Source organism: Mytilus edulis, chromosome 5 (genome assembly GCF_963676685.1).
Source record: "Mytilus edulis chromosome 5, xbMytEdul2.2, whole genome shotgun sequence".
Taxonomy (NCBI): domain Eukaryota; kingdom Metazoa; phylum Mollusca; class Bivalvia; order Mytilida; family Mytilidae; genus Mytilus; species Mytilus edulis.
This window is the reverse complement of record NC_092348.1, coordinates 36,277,517-36,291,621: the sequence shown is the minus strand read 5'-3', so window position 1 is coordinate 36,291,621 and position 14,105 is coordinate 36,277,517. Positions and strand designations below refer to the sequence as shown.

The 14,105-nt window shown below is 32.5% G+C and overlaps 1 protein-coding gene across 1 annotated transcript in view; it reads right to left on the bottom strand.

The window, feature by feature from the left end:
• Positions 1-14,105, bottom strand: part of LOC139523564 (uncharacterized) — a 97,569-nt gene that overhangs the window by 78,531 nt on the left and 4,933 nt on the right. Inside the window, exons 4-14 of the mRNA XM_071317682.1 lie at positions 13,525-14,088; positions 13,330-13,356; positions 11,668-11,784; positions 10,812-10,937; positions 9,836-9,862; positions 5,005-5,122; positions 3,464-3,606; positions 2,835-2,949; positions 2,115-2,254; positions 1,492-1,617; positions 763-792 (exon numbers count right to left, since the gene is read on the bottom strand). Coding sequence (XP_071173783.1) covers positions 763-792; positions 1,492-1,617; positions 2,115-2,254; positions 2,835-2,949; positions 3,464-3,606; positions 5,005-5,122; positions 9,836-9,862; positions 10,812-10,937; positions 11,668-11,784; positions 13,330-13,356; positions 13,525-14,088 — 1,533 coding nt within the window. The remainder of the gene's footprint in view (positions 1-762; positions 793-1,491; positions 1,618-2,114; positions 2,255-2,834; positions 2,950-3,463; positions 3,607-5,004; positions 5,123-9,835; positions 9,863-10,811; positions 10,938-11,667; positions 11,785-13,329; positions 13,357-13,524; positions 14,089-14,105) is intronic.

Genomic DNA, 14,105 nt, shown 5'->3' with positions numbered 1-14,105 from the left:
CCCATCCCCACTATCATTTTCTATGTTCAATGGACCGTGAAAATGGGGGAAAATCTCTGATTGGCCATTGAAATTAGAAATATGACGCTGTTCATGTTTAAATTGAAGCTATATTTTGTCTATGACACTGTTGATTTTCAAATTGAAGCTATTTCGTCCTATATGACACTGTTGATGTTTAAATTGACAACAGCACATTCCCCTTTAGTTTCTGAAGATAGTTTCCAATTTCAAGTGAGTATACATCGCATGATATGAAAAATTATCACATGAAAGATCAAAGGAAAATACACAAAAACCTATAACAACAATTACAATCATAACCAAAATAAATCTTAAATAAATAATATACCAATACATTGACAGATTATCTGTAGTACTGAAAGCAAGAGGGATTTTCTTTACTACAATGGAAAATGTTTATCAAGGCTTATAATGAAAGACATAGTTTGACTCCAAATAAAACAAGAATGTGTCCCTAGTACACGGATGCCCCATCAGCATTATCATTTTCTATGTTCAGTGGACCATGAAATTGGGGTAAAAACTCTAATTTGGTATTAAAATTATAAAGATCATCTCATAAGGAACATGTATACTAAGTTTAAAGTTGATTGGACTTCAACTTCATCAAAAACTACCTCGACCAAAAACTTTAACCAGAAGCGGGAGGAACAGACGAACAAACGAATGAATGAATGGGTGAACAGTCGCACAGACAAGAGAACATAATGCCCATAAATGGGGCATAAAAATTCTTACCGCTTGTTCCTGCAGTTTGTGTGCTTGGACCTAAAATATTAAAACAAATCAGTTTATTTAGATGCTGATGCCTTATTTCAAAATGTGGGTCATCAAAAGTTGACTAAAATGCAAACTTTATTTTTGCCAATAAACAAAGGAACTTCATATTGAATATTTTTTATCAGAATAAATTAAGTTTTAAACACATAATTTTTACAATAACAATGTATATTGTTTTTGTTGCAAACTTTACAACTGTGTACTATATGTACCTAGACTTTTATCACCATTTTTTTGTCTTTCAGAATAATATATCTGATCTTGTTATCATCACAAGATTTTGACTAGGGCCTTGTTGATCTCAACCTAAAATCTGGTCTTGGTTGATTGTTATAGTAAATTCAAAATATTGTGTAATAATTCTATTATTTTTTCAAGAGAAGCTTGAAAACAAAATCCTTACAATTTATTGTTTTATACAATTATTCATCTCTGAACTAGAAGCCGACAACAGTAATGGTATTGATGTCGCCGGTCTTCTCTTTAAATAACCACAGATTACTGGGCTTGTAAAATTCATCTCTACAAGCCAGAGAATCCAACTAAACTATGATTTAAAGAAAAAGCTTGAAGGCTCCTATGTATAAATAGATAGAGAACACGTGCAATCTTATTTGCACAATAATTAATCTCACATTTTTGTCCATTTTTGGTATAGCCTTGTTTCAAACAGAACAGATTACTTACATAAGTTACATGTCTTTTTGCAATTTTTCATGGCCCAGTCTTTATACTGTGTACATACATTATTACCATATGTAGAGCAGGTTACCAAGTCAACACAAGGCCCTGTAGAAAATGGTGACTGCATGCCTAGAAAAGAGATATTTTCAAATAAAAGGTACACAGACAATACAAATTCTACTTAAATATAGTACTGGCATTCCTATAAATATGAAAAAGATGATCTATCAGTACAAAAGTTTAAATTTTTCATCATAGAAAGAAGAACTATGCAGTAACTCTTCACAAGTAAATAGATATCTAGATAAAAGTTACTGGTTTATCATCCTGGCATGGAATACCCCCGCTCAAGTTAAGCAATTTTTCAACATAAAAGGGGCATAACTCTAGAGTGGTAAATTACTCACTGCCCAAGGGTAAGTTCTATCTGCTTGATGTGATTCTCAGCATAGTGCTCGAGTTTCATAAAATTTGAATCAGGAAAACTTAATTAAGAGTGCATGAAAACGGGACAGACAGAAGGATGGTCAAGGGTTACACATAATGCCCCCATTAACTACGATAGGGCATAAAACATTGTCTAAACTTAAAAGAGGCATTTTTAAGACTACAACTTTTAAACTTACTGGTTCCATTTCCACTGATCATTCCATTACCAGAGAAGGTACCAGCTTGCTGGGTAAATTCACAGACTGGTTTCTTACAACATTGTCCTGGTGTCTGTTCTAAATGGCAGATCTGGGGGAGAACAGAATAGGATGGACATCTGAAAAATAAGTGCAAAATTAAATTATTTTAAAATCTTTTAATAATTGACACATAACCTATGACCTCTAAAAGTTGTCAAATACTTTTGTTCATATTTTAAAAACAAGTTGTATTGCAGAACAATCTTGCCATTTACACTTTCTGCCTATCTATTACTTGTATTTTTCTCTATTTTATTTTAGCTATGACAAATTTGCTTCCCATGATAAGTTTTTTCAAGGATTTATAATCCATGTCTCATGCATATCAATAGTGCATTTTTCTTGACTTGTTTTCAATTCAATTTGATAAACATCTCTGTGATGAAGGTGTTAAACTGTTATTTTTTCGTGAACAGTTTTGTTGTGTTTCCTGTGAACTGTGATCAGCAAATTTAACATTTCGTGAACCGTGATGAAAACTGCCCCATTACCCCTTATATTTCAGTGATGCATCATTTATTATAACTGTAAAGCTTGTTATAAAAATTCTGCAGAACTCAATTTTCTATCAAAGAAATTTTTGAATTATAAGAAATGCATCAACTTTCTTCTCTGAAAATCTAGCCATCTGTAATACTGAAATATATTAAGACTTACAATTGTTCACACTGGTAGAGTCCTGTTTTAGAATCAGTACATGTACACTGGTAGTCACATCCATCAGTCCAGCTCTGGTCTTGGTAATATTGTTTTCCCTTGTATACACAAACATCTGAAAAGCAGCAATGAAATTCACATAATAAGTCTGAAATAACATCTAGATTAATTTTGTAAAGCAGAGTAGAAGGGGTCTCATTTGCAGTTCTGATCCCAGTTCCGGCTTACTGTCTTGTCAGATTCCTGTATCCTGCTTACACTATGTATGTGAGCAATTCTCATTTTTTTGTAATTTCCCACTTTCATGGCACAATAATTTGACTTTCACGTGTCACGCTTACAAAAAATCGTCATGTTTAGACCCCAATGAGACCCACAGTAGAAATAGGTTAACACCCATTTAATATAGATCATATTTTTGAAAATTTGAAGAAAATTGGGTTTTTTCCAAAATATATCTAACAGTTACTTAAAAATGCACATTTAAATCAGGTGTGCTACACTTCAGACAAAAGTTGACACAGCTTGTCTATGTATAAACAGTGCTTGAATATAAAATGCTAACTTCATAAAATTCATCTTTAAAAAATGTAAATGCGTCTGATGAGTGTTATAATTAAAACACCTACCAATTCCTTGCTGGTTTTGTCCCTTTCCTGCTGATTCAAATTTCTGAATAGATGGATTAAAATTACAGACAGGTTGTAAACAACATTCTCCTGGTTTCCTGACAAGAGTACACAATGATGGTAGGTTGTAGTATACAGGGCACCTGTAAAAATATAATTAGTATTACACTTTCATTTAATATTGAATGTGGTTGTATCTCTCCAGAAAGTATCAATAACCTTTAAAATAAAAAAGAATATGACTATGTACAAGTATGTCAAAAATGACCAAGTTCAGTAAATCATGAATAAAATGAGATTTTAAGGTAAATATGTTAATAAAGTGAAAGAAATCCAAGAAAAACAGACTAGACTGTGCCAATTTTTAAGTAAAAATTTGACAAAAATGTTAAATTTTATCAAGATTCTTTTATTGTGCCTATATTTGTCTTGATATCCTTGAAGTAGGATTTGTACAAATTCAAAGTTTCGTTCTTTTCTGCTTTCAGGAGCATGAAACTCTGGAATAACTCAGGCATTTGAGAACTGGACATGTACTTTGTGGTTTGTTGCAGTGTTAAGATGAGGAGACCTTAAAGTTTGGCTACTTAACAATATCATGGGGCAAACATTTGTAAACAAGAATGTGTCCAAAGTACACGAATGCCCCACTCGCACTATCATTTTCCATGTTCAATGGACCGTGAAATTGGATAAAAAATACAATTAGGCATTAAAATTAGAAAGATAATATCATAGGGAACATGTGTACTAAGTTTCAAGTTGATTGGACTTCAACTTCATCAAAAACTACCTTGACCAAAAACTTTAACCTGAAACATGCACTTTCATTTTCTATGTTCAGTGGACCGTGAAATTGGGGTCAAAAGTTTAATTTGGCTTTAAAATTAGAAAGATCATATCATAAGGAACATGTGTACTAAGTTTCAAGTTGATTGGACTTCAACTTCATCAAAAACTACCTTGACCAAAAACTTTAACCTGAAGCGGGACAGACGGACGAACGAACAGACGGACGAACGGACGCACAGACCAGAAAACATAATGCCCCTCTACTATCGTAGGTGGGGCATAAAAAGAAGGCACTGTACTATAAATTCAAGTTGCAATAACAGCAAGTAATTGTGCTTCTTTCATCAACGCTTTGGGTAAAATACTGCAATGCTACCATTTGATTTTTGATTTTCGATGTTTTAACACCACTTTGAAGCACCGCATTTAAGCTATTTCTTGGCGGCCAGTTTTTATTGGTGGAAGAAGCCGAAGTGCCCAGAGAAAACCATCAACCTTCGATAGGAAAACTGACAATCCAAGTCATTTAACATTGGAGTCAAGTGCACCTGCACGAGCGGGGTTCAAACTCAAAACCTCAGTGTTGACTGGCTAGTGAATACAGTAGTATCTGCTAAGACCACTCGACCACCGAGTCCCCTAAACTTGACCTAGACCATCATTCAAGCTTAATGTATCTTGCAATTTAACAGTTTAAATAAAAAAGTAGTTGTGTAAGTTATCAAGTATGAATTGTTTCCCAAACAAACCTGTTATAACATTGGTATTTTCCAGTGGCGCCATCTTGACAAACACATTCATAATCACAGCCATCATTCCATTTCTGTCCAGGGCTGTATGATTTTCCTTTGTAGGCACATCGGTTGTCTGTAAAGACAATCAAAATCATTTCATTTAGTTTTATTTCATCCAGCATAGACAATTCAAACTTTCATATGAAACTATATTTCCTGCATGTATGTACATTATAATGTTAATATAGTACCAATAAAAAACGGATTTAGAGGGCAGGCTGGACCCTTAATCTTTATGGTTCTATAATATGGTTAATGCATTATGATAGATCTTTTACTACAAGTCCAAGTTTTTACATTGTCCTACCAGGGGGACCCCTTTTCAAAATTCTGGTTCCAAACTTGATTATGATCAAAGCACAACATGCACAAGTCTGAAGTACTTTTGTTTGTTAAAATATATATAGAAAACATACCTACATACATGCACATTGTACTTTTACTTTACAAGATTGTTACATTTGTAAATACATTGTACAGGTATAATTATTACTGAAAAATTCCTGTATAATTATTAGTCATCTCAACAAGATTGATTTTCTTGCATGAGCCAGTATAGCCTAAGTGAAAAAGTAATTGAGTTGAGATAATCAATACCAATCTTTTTATCTCTAATTTACATATGATGACTTTGATAATTTCATTGACAACGGTACATGCACCCTTAGTTTCTAGTGATCATTTTCATATCACACTACTCATGCTACTGTGCTGAGAAAGGAAATTATCAGCCAGTAAGATCAAAGGAAAATTTTGTAAAATAGCGATAATGCAGATTCATATTTATAAGAATCTTTAAAGGTTTGGTTATCAATTTACATTGTACTATATAATATGTCATCATTCATTAATTCGCATATTTTTTATTCAAAATTTTACAGACTGATTTTTCATACATGTACATGATGATGCTAGTTGATATGAAAGTGGGAAAAAGAAGTCTCTACTTTCTGTAAGGTTCATCCAGACCTTTTGCCAAAATGTATGACAGTGTCTGTTAATAAATGTACCTCAAATTGAATCTGAACAAGAAACACCTGTGCACCTAATATAGATTCAAGACATAGCACTTGTTTATGTTCCTACTGACATTGACAGAAGATGCCAAAATAAATAATGTTTGGGAAGTGTTTTTATGACTTCCCCAGCTAAACAGACATGATATGTAATAACTGAAATGAATTGGACAATAGATATATGGCAAAATTAAAAAATAGCAAGTTTCTAATTTCCCTACCTACATTATATATTTTGAGCTTAGAAAGAGCCTATCTTAGCCCAAATGTCTTTAAGTTAGAAAGATGAAGAAAGAATTTTAGTTTATAAGTTAATAGTCTATCAGTATTAACATGATTAATGAGAAAAAGAATAAAATTTGAATTATCTTTCTTTATGTTCAGAGGTGTTCTTACTGGTGGAGGACTATAGAGAGGAGAAGTGGACAGAAACACTTCCGATTAAAAAAAAAAACAGATTTCCAGATCATGCAACGCTGTTTTCAAATTTGTTCATTACAGTTTTCGTCTTTCAGTGAATTACGATTTGTCATGAAAATACGGTAAACATGGCAAAATGTGATCCTCAAATAAATTGATTAAAATTGAAATGACAGTTGACCGATTCTGTTTACAAATTAATTAATTTTGAGGATTGATATGACCCATCAGCATGATCAGATAAGCAGCTAGATTACATGTACCGGTAACAACAAATTATTACACCTGTTGTGACTGTTGGTTAAACTGATTTTTGTCATAAAAATGTCGCCAGGTAAAATTATAGATTTGTATAAATGATCAGAAAAACTTCAAAATCGGTAACCAATTAATTTTTACAGGTATATTTTGAGAAAATCAGGATTTTGATTTGTTTTACGATCGATCCCAATATCGCAATCACGGGGGGGGTAACTTCCTATTATTGGGTATACAGGGATGTGCCAAAAATATGGGTCATAATTTTGCGAGATTTTATATAAAAATGACCCTCCTTTTTAATGACATCCTATATTAAAATGCATTTACGTTTGATAACTGTATATTGATTTGGGGTATTTCATCTACATATCATATATAACAATAACATATATGTGCACCAAACGATGTCAATTCATATATAAAAACTTAAGGGTAGCTGGTATATTTATGAATTATGAGTGATGATGAGTTAGTGCTTATATAAGCATGGGTCATATTTTAAATATTGTATATAAGTATAGGTCATTCTTTCTTAAATTTTTATATAACTATAGGTTCTGAATTTCAGTGAATGTTATATTAAAATGGGTACGTTTTTTGAGGCAAAAATGGCACACCCCTACCAAAAAAATATCGAAGTTACCCCCCCCCCCCCCGTGATCGCAATTCAGGTTGTGGCATGAAAATCAGAATGAAACCACCAAAATCAAGATAATGGCAGACATGTCTGTAGATATAACAGAAAACAAACATATTATTTAATTTGGCATGCATTTTTTTAAATTTTTTATTTTGTAGTAGGTGATTTACTCAGTGGTGTTGTCGAGTGGACCAGATCAGGTGAAACAAGTGTTTGTTATTTCATCATGTTTTGCCATGTCTGCAGGGATGAAAAAAAAGCACATCAAGATTATATTTTTTTCTGTATTTCTGACAAAAACTTTGGTTCTAGTGAGCATCATGCATTTGTGCGTTTAGGGGGCATTGTCACTTCATTTCTATGTTGAACAGGCAATCGAAAAAAAAGCTATATTGCACAAATTACAAAGATGCTTGGTGGACTTCAAAAGTGCAAGTAATAGGATACAGGTGATCTCTTCAGTCTGGTAAATCATTTCATAAAGGCAGGAACTGACAAACTTTTATAGTGAAAGACTCCAATTAAGGCAAATTGGTCAATTCACATTATAATTTTTATAAGTGATTCTATAAGTGACATGTACCGAAATAAGGTGGGTTAAAAGTTATAACATCCTTCCACTATCTTACAAGTATCTTACAGGTTTAATACCTCAAGTTTAATACTGACAGAGACATATAATACATTGTATTATATGTCTCTGATACTGATGAACTAAATTCTCTGGCGAAATTTCATGTTATAATATCAAGTGCATTTGCAAAAGGACCAAAGATTTTAAAACTCCTTGAAAGCATTATTGAACTGTATATTTAGATATACAATTTCTTGAAAACACCTAGGACTAATAGATAATGTATTAGTCCCAGAAAACACCTACGAAACTTTTGCAAATGTTTGGGTAAAATTGAGGCTTCGGTGAAAGGGGAAAGAAACCAAGCCAAAACCTATTTTTCCTTATCGCCTCGTTTTCGTTTATATAATTAATGACCATGATAATTTCTTTGATTGGAATATGCAAACATTATTTGGGATCACGTGTTTGGGATAATTTTTCAAACTTTAGGTTTATCCTTTATAATCAACAGGCCGAAGCAGTTAAGGATGTACACCTCTGAGGAGCCAACAATTTCTAGAATTAAACTTTTTTCTAAACCTGTTTTTTGGGTTTAGATGACTGTAAAAAAAAATTGGTGAAGAAAAAAGCATATGGTGGTGCACTTTTTTTTTTTGCTACGGCCCTTTGAAAGTACCTAATTTTGATGATTTTCCCATTTTTCATCAGTTTTTACCTATTTTTGGGCTATAATCATGAAAAAAATCACATTTCCACAATTAAACTTTTTGTCATACTTTGATAAGAACGTTTTATCATGTTGTCAATCATGTCAATTTTGTAAAGGAGTAGGTCCGGTAAGGGCCGATTTTGGCCTCAAATTTCAGGTTCATCTAACGAAAGTTTTTGGACACTTTTTAAACACTTAAGTATCTATTTTAATTGATTCGGTTAGTTTATGTGAAAGATTTTAACTGATTTAGTCACTAAAAACGCTCTGATTCAAGCTTAAATATGAAAAATCTATCAAATATGCTAAAAAAAAACGTCACTTTTCAGATGGTTTTTGTCAAAAATGAAAGTGGCCGGATCCGTGTTCATCCTCAACCTTTATATACATGTATGTTTTGTATTATCATCAAATACAACTTACATTTCAATATTATGAATGAACAGGAATGCGGCCACTTTCATTTTAGACGGAAACCGTCTAAAAATTAACCAAAATGCTAAAATTTTGAAGATTTCAGTAATTTACCATGACTTAAGCATTTTACTTTCCAAAATATAGCTTAAAGATTACATTTTCACAATTTTCTAAAACTGCTATATTTTGGGGCCAAAAAGGGGTCTTACTGAACCTACTCCTTTGTGATGTTTCTCATAAATATATAACAAAAAGATAAGAGATAAGAGACACAATGGTACCGATGTATGATCACTTCAAGTAGGTTAACTGAAAACTATGTCAACTTAAAGCCAATAGCACATAGTAAATAAATCATGTTCTCTCAGGCCAATATGATAGACATATAAGATCATATAAACCCCAGCACTTCTACATACATGTACTATTATTTCAAACAATATTTACAGCAATTGAAATGTTAAAATCTATTTTTACAGAACTACGGATAATGATTCAATTCGCTTATTCAGAATGTTATGCATTCTTGGTAATATTTTCAAAAACGTACACCAAAACGTTGAGATTGGTTTAACGTTATTTCATTTTGGTGTACAAACAATAAGATACCTATAGTCTTTTATATTCTGAAAAGGCGAGTTGCTTATCATGAAGAGTTTTCAAAGCCTTCAGATGAATCGAGTGAAAACACTGAAGGTCAAAACTTTTACAAAAACCGAGATAAAAGTTATATTTGTTATACTTACAGAATCCTCCTGTCATTGCTGAAGCAGCTGAAAGAAAACAAAAAAAAATTAAGATAACAGACTTTCATCATTGCTTAAATAACCAATGTGTTTCCTGATCGGAGAACCGTCATCTCATCCTATAAAGGTCAGTCATACAGTAAGTATGGCATTATAATCAATATAAAAAGAAAATGAGGAGTTCATCAGATGAGTTATTATATTAAATTGGGAATAGCAACTATAATTACAAACTATAGGTCCGAGACCACAATTGTTGTCCCTTGATTTTCGTTGTTCGTCCCTTGATTTTCGTTGTTCACAAATATAGTCCCTAGTGTTGACAGTGGGTTACTTGCCATTAATTTTTATACCCCTTCCAAATTAATTTCTCCATGTTTAATGCCTCAAATTGCAAGTAGGGGGTGAAATTACACTGTAAAAAAATTTGGGTCTAGAATTTTAAAGGAAAGTAGTGATTTGGTCCAGCTGAAAAAGGTTGAAAATTAGCACTTCGGAAGCTGTCAAAAGATTTCAAGACGCCCTAAACATAAAATTGTCCATATTTTGAGTTAGAGCCGATGAAGTTTTCTACAATTTTGATATAATTTGTCCCAAAAGTAGTACAACACACTGTAAAAGTTTCTTTGAGAAAGCGCAGGTGGGATTTTTTTTATTTTCATTTATGTTCTAAAAGAAATGCACTACGAAATAATTGTGGTCTCGGACCTATAGATGATTCAAATAACGAAATTGCCAGTGTGAACAAAATATCCATTGCAATCTTGCTTCAATTTTTTGAAATGATAGTTCACGTTATACATATATATATCTGACTTCTCTCATAAGTCTGAAGTTTTTTGGCAATTTCTTTACTATATTATATAATTCTAAATCGGCAATATTACCATACACAAATATGTAAACTTATAAATCAGCAATACTATAATTAAAAAGTCGGTGATTTGTTTGGGGAAACAAATTAATATGCACTTACGACAAAATCCACAGGATTGTTTGCAGTTGTCTTGGGCCCATTGTTTGAATTGTGTACACGCACTTTTTCCATAGCTGGCGCAATTTCCTACAGCGTCTGTGCATGATTCCGTTACAGAGTATTGGACTGAAGATAGAGAAACATATATATTATCGGTAATAAATAGCAAATATTAATATATAATATTTCATATCAAACATATTGTCTGTTTTGAAAAGGATTCATTAAGTCTCCCGTTAACCATGATATTTAAGGCGCAATAATGTTCTGCCATTTGGGTATAAAAACGTTTGTTACATGGTCATCGTTTACAATAGTTAAAGAATAAAACCTACAAAGTGGTTCTCTTACGTGGTAATTTGTCATATACAATTGTATATAAAGAATGATTTATGGATACGGTAGTCATCAAAAAGATTGTTAACACAACCTATTGGGTGAAAAACATTTGATTTCATTTATTTTTTCCATACATTGTAATTTACTGTTCATGAATAGTTTACGAGACAAAAGACATTCAATCTGTTCTCATATATGTGAGGGATAATATGTCATTTAATATTTTTAATAAACAAGCGAACATATATGTTTAAAATATCTTGATTTGTAATTCAAAATGATATACAACAAACCCTGTAGTGAGTTGATTTAAAATTAATTTGTTATGAATGTCAATAATCCAAGACATTAATAATGCTTAACATAGTGACAAAAAATAAACGACCAATTTCAAAAAATTAAAATATCTGACAATCTAACCGAAATTTTTATACACAAAAACCGCTGACTATTTCTTAACATATAAAACCGTCACTTGTTTTACAAGTCGCATATGCTAATAACAATAATTACTTACATTTACAAGTTTGACAGTATGCCTGACAATTTTCTGCTGCCCATACTTTGTACTGACTGCACACGTTAGATCCATACTCGTGACAATTGTTTACTTTGTCTCGGCAGTCAGTTTGGTCTGGAGGAGGAGACATTTAGATTAGTTTTAGAGCATGTAGCGTAAAACTTTGGTTGACTTGCTTTTTTGTTTGTAAAAAAAATAACTTTAGCTTTGTAATAAAGATTGACATCTTCAAACAATATGTATAGGCATAGTTAAACCTGTATGTATTATATTTGAATTTGATTGGAGGTTATTCCAATTACAATTGTACAATTTACAAACAAAGCAAACATGCTAACCAAAGTTTCACTCTACAAGCATTAGGAAATTAGCTCTAATTCAAATAAATTTTATTGTCATTAAACATTTACAGTGTTGCAATGCAAATTTTAAACAAACAAGAAACAACAAAATAAAACGAAAACAGTATGTAAAAAGAAACACCAAAATACACAAAAATCATAAATGATAAATGTACAATATTATCAGATTATTACATGGCATTTTTCATATCGCATTTATTCCCGAAAAAATATCCGTTTTCTCAAGTGTACTTATGAAATCATATTAAATCGTGAAATTTAAAACAAATACTAATCTCGTTGTCTCATTTTGTTTTAATATTCAGCATTGCTAACACAGGCACTTGTCTCAGAATGTTTTTTCCTATATACCTTGATATATATTAAGGTATATAGGAAATTTGTTTTCTGAGACAAGTGTCTGTAATTGCTAAGATTCAAAGTGGACCTCCCAACAAAAAATAGAATATAACATTTCACACATGACGGTAGCAGAAAACCAGCTTATGCCATTCGTATACTGTTATTGTATATAAATGATAAGTAGTATCCATGATGGTGTAAGTGTTTAACCATGTCAACGACCTTGACTGGCTATACAGCCCTCGCAAGGTCGCCGGTTGAGGTATCCATCCATGACACAAGATCAGTAGATGCACAGCAAAAAATACAAAAAGCAAAGGAACAGCATTTTTAATTGTTTTTTCCATATTACGGAGCAAACAACTCTCAACACACTGCAAGTTAAAAACTACCCCTAGCACCAGTTTGGGTGGTTTATTCCGTAAATTGTGTTTGTATAACTCGTGAAACTTAACATATGCACGTCCATGGAAAAAACTTAACGGTATGCTACATTTACTCATTTCGGATGATTTTTTTCAATTTATCCTTAGCCGAAAACAGAAAAGGTATCCTTAAAAGTTGTACCAATGCCGTTTTGATTTTTATGGAATATTGCACACTATTTATTTTGTGTATGTGGAATATTGCTCGTTCTTTTTTTTCCTTGTCGGAAATGGGGATGGGGGTTCACGATTTTTCTGGCGATGGTGGTGACTCTTTGATTTATGGATCTATCGTCATTAGGAGTGTTAAAACTTAAACCCCAAAAATGAAAGCAAGGGGATTTATAAATATGACCAAAAGGAAACCCCAAAAATAAAACAAACACATCAGTATAAAGTTAACTTTGCCTGAGATGAAGTACATCGCTTCTAACAAAAATCACTTTAAAGCTACTCTAAGTTTGGTTTTAAATAAAATTTTAAGACCAAAATTAATGAATATAACATATAATTATTCTTATTTTACTTACTTGTTGCAAAGTTAATATTTGTTCGAACTGAAAAAGACAAAAAACATAATGTTTTAAATAATTCCAAACTATATAAATTCTGTCTTCTTGCATTACTTTTTTTATTCAAAATGTTGTTTATGATATGTTATTAAAACAGTCAAATTTAAAACTGTTATCAGAAAAGAATTTAAAAAAACATTTTTTTAATCTTACCACCGCATGTCATTGTCATGAGCTGATTAGAAATTGCTTCTAACTGGTCATAGTTGCTGACTGTGATCACGTGACTTGCTGATGGTTGATTGGCAACCCCGTTAAGTTCCTGCATGTTGACTAGTCCACCGACACCGACTCCAATTAAGCCGATATTTGCAGCTCTTGCTTTGTCAGCTTCAGCAATGGCCGCGGCTGTTTCTGAAGTTCCACCATCAGTTACCATAATGGCGATTCTTGGAACGTTTGATCTGGCACCTGCTGCTGGAGAGAACATCGTGGTTTTAGCAAACTCAATAGCATCACCGGTGTTGGTTCCACCTCCCATTATCTGCATTCCGTGGATTGCCGTTAAAACATCGTATCTGTTGTTGTACATGCGCAGAGGGAACTCAGCAGAAGGACGGCTGCCATATTGCTCAATGCCTACATGGACACCATCCTTGCTGACATTTAATTTCGTGACGAAGTTTTTAATAAAGTTTTCTGTTTTCTCTAGATTGAGTGCACCAACTGTATTTGATGAATCTATCATAAAGACGAGGTCAGCTTTCTGTAAACAACCTGAAAAAAACATAACG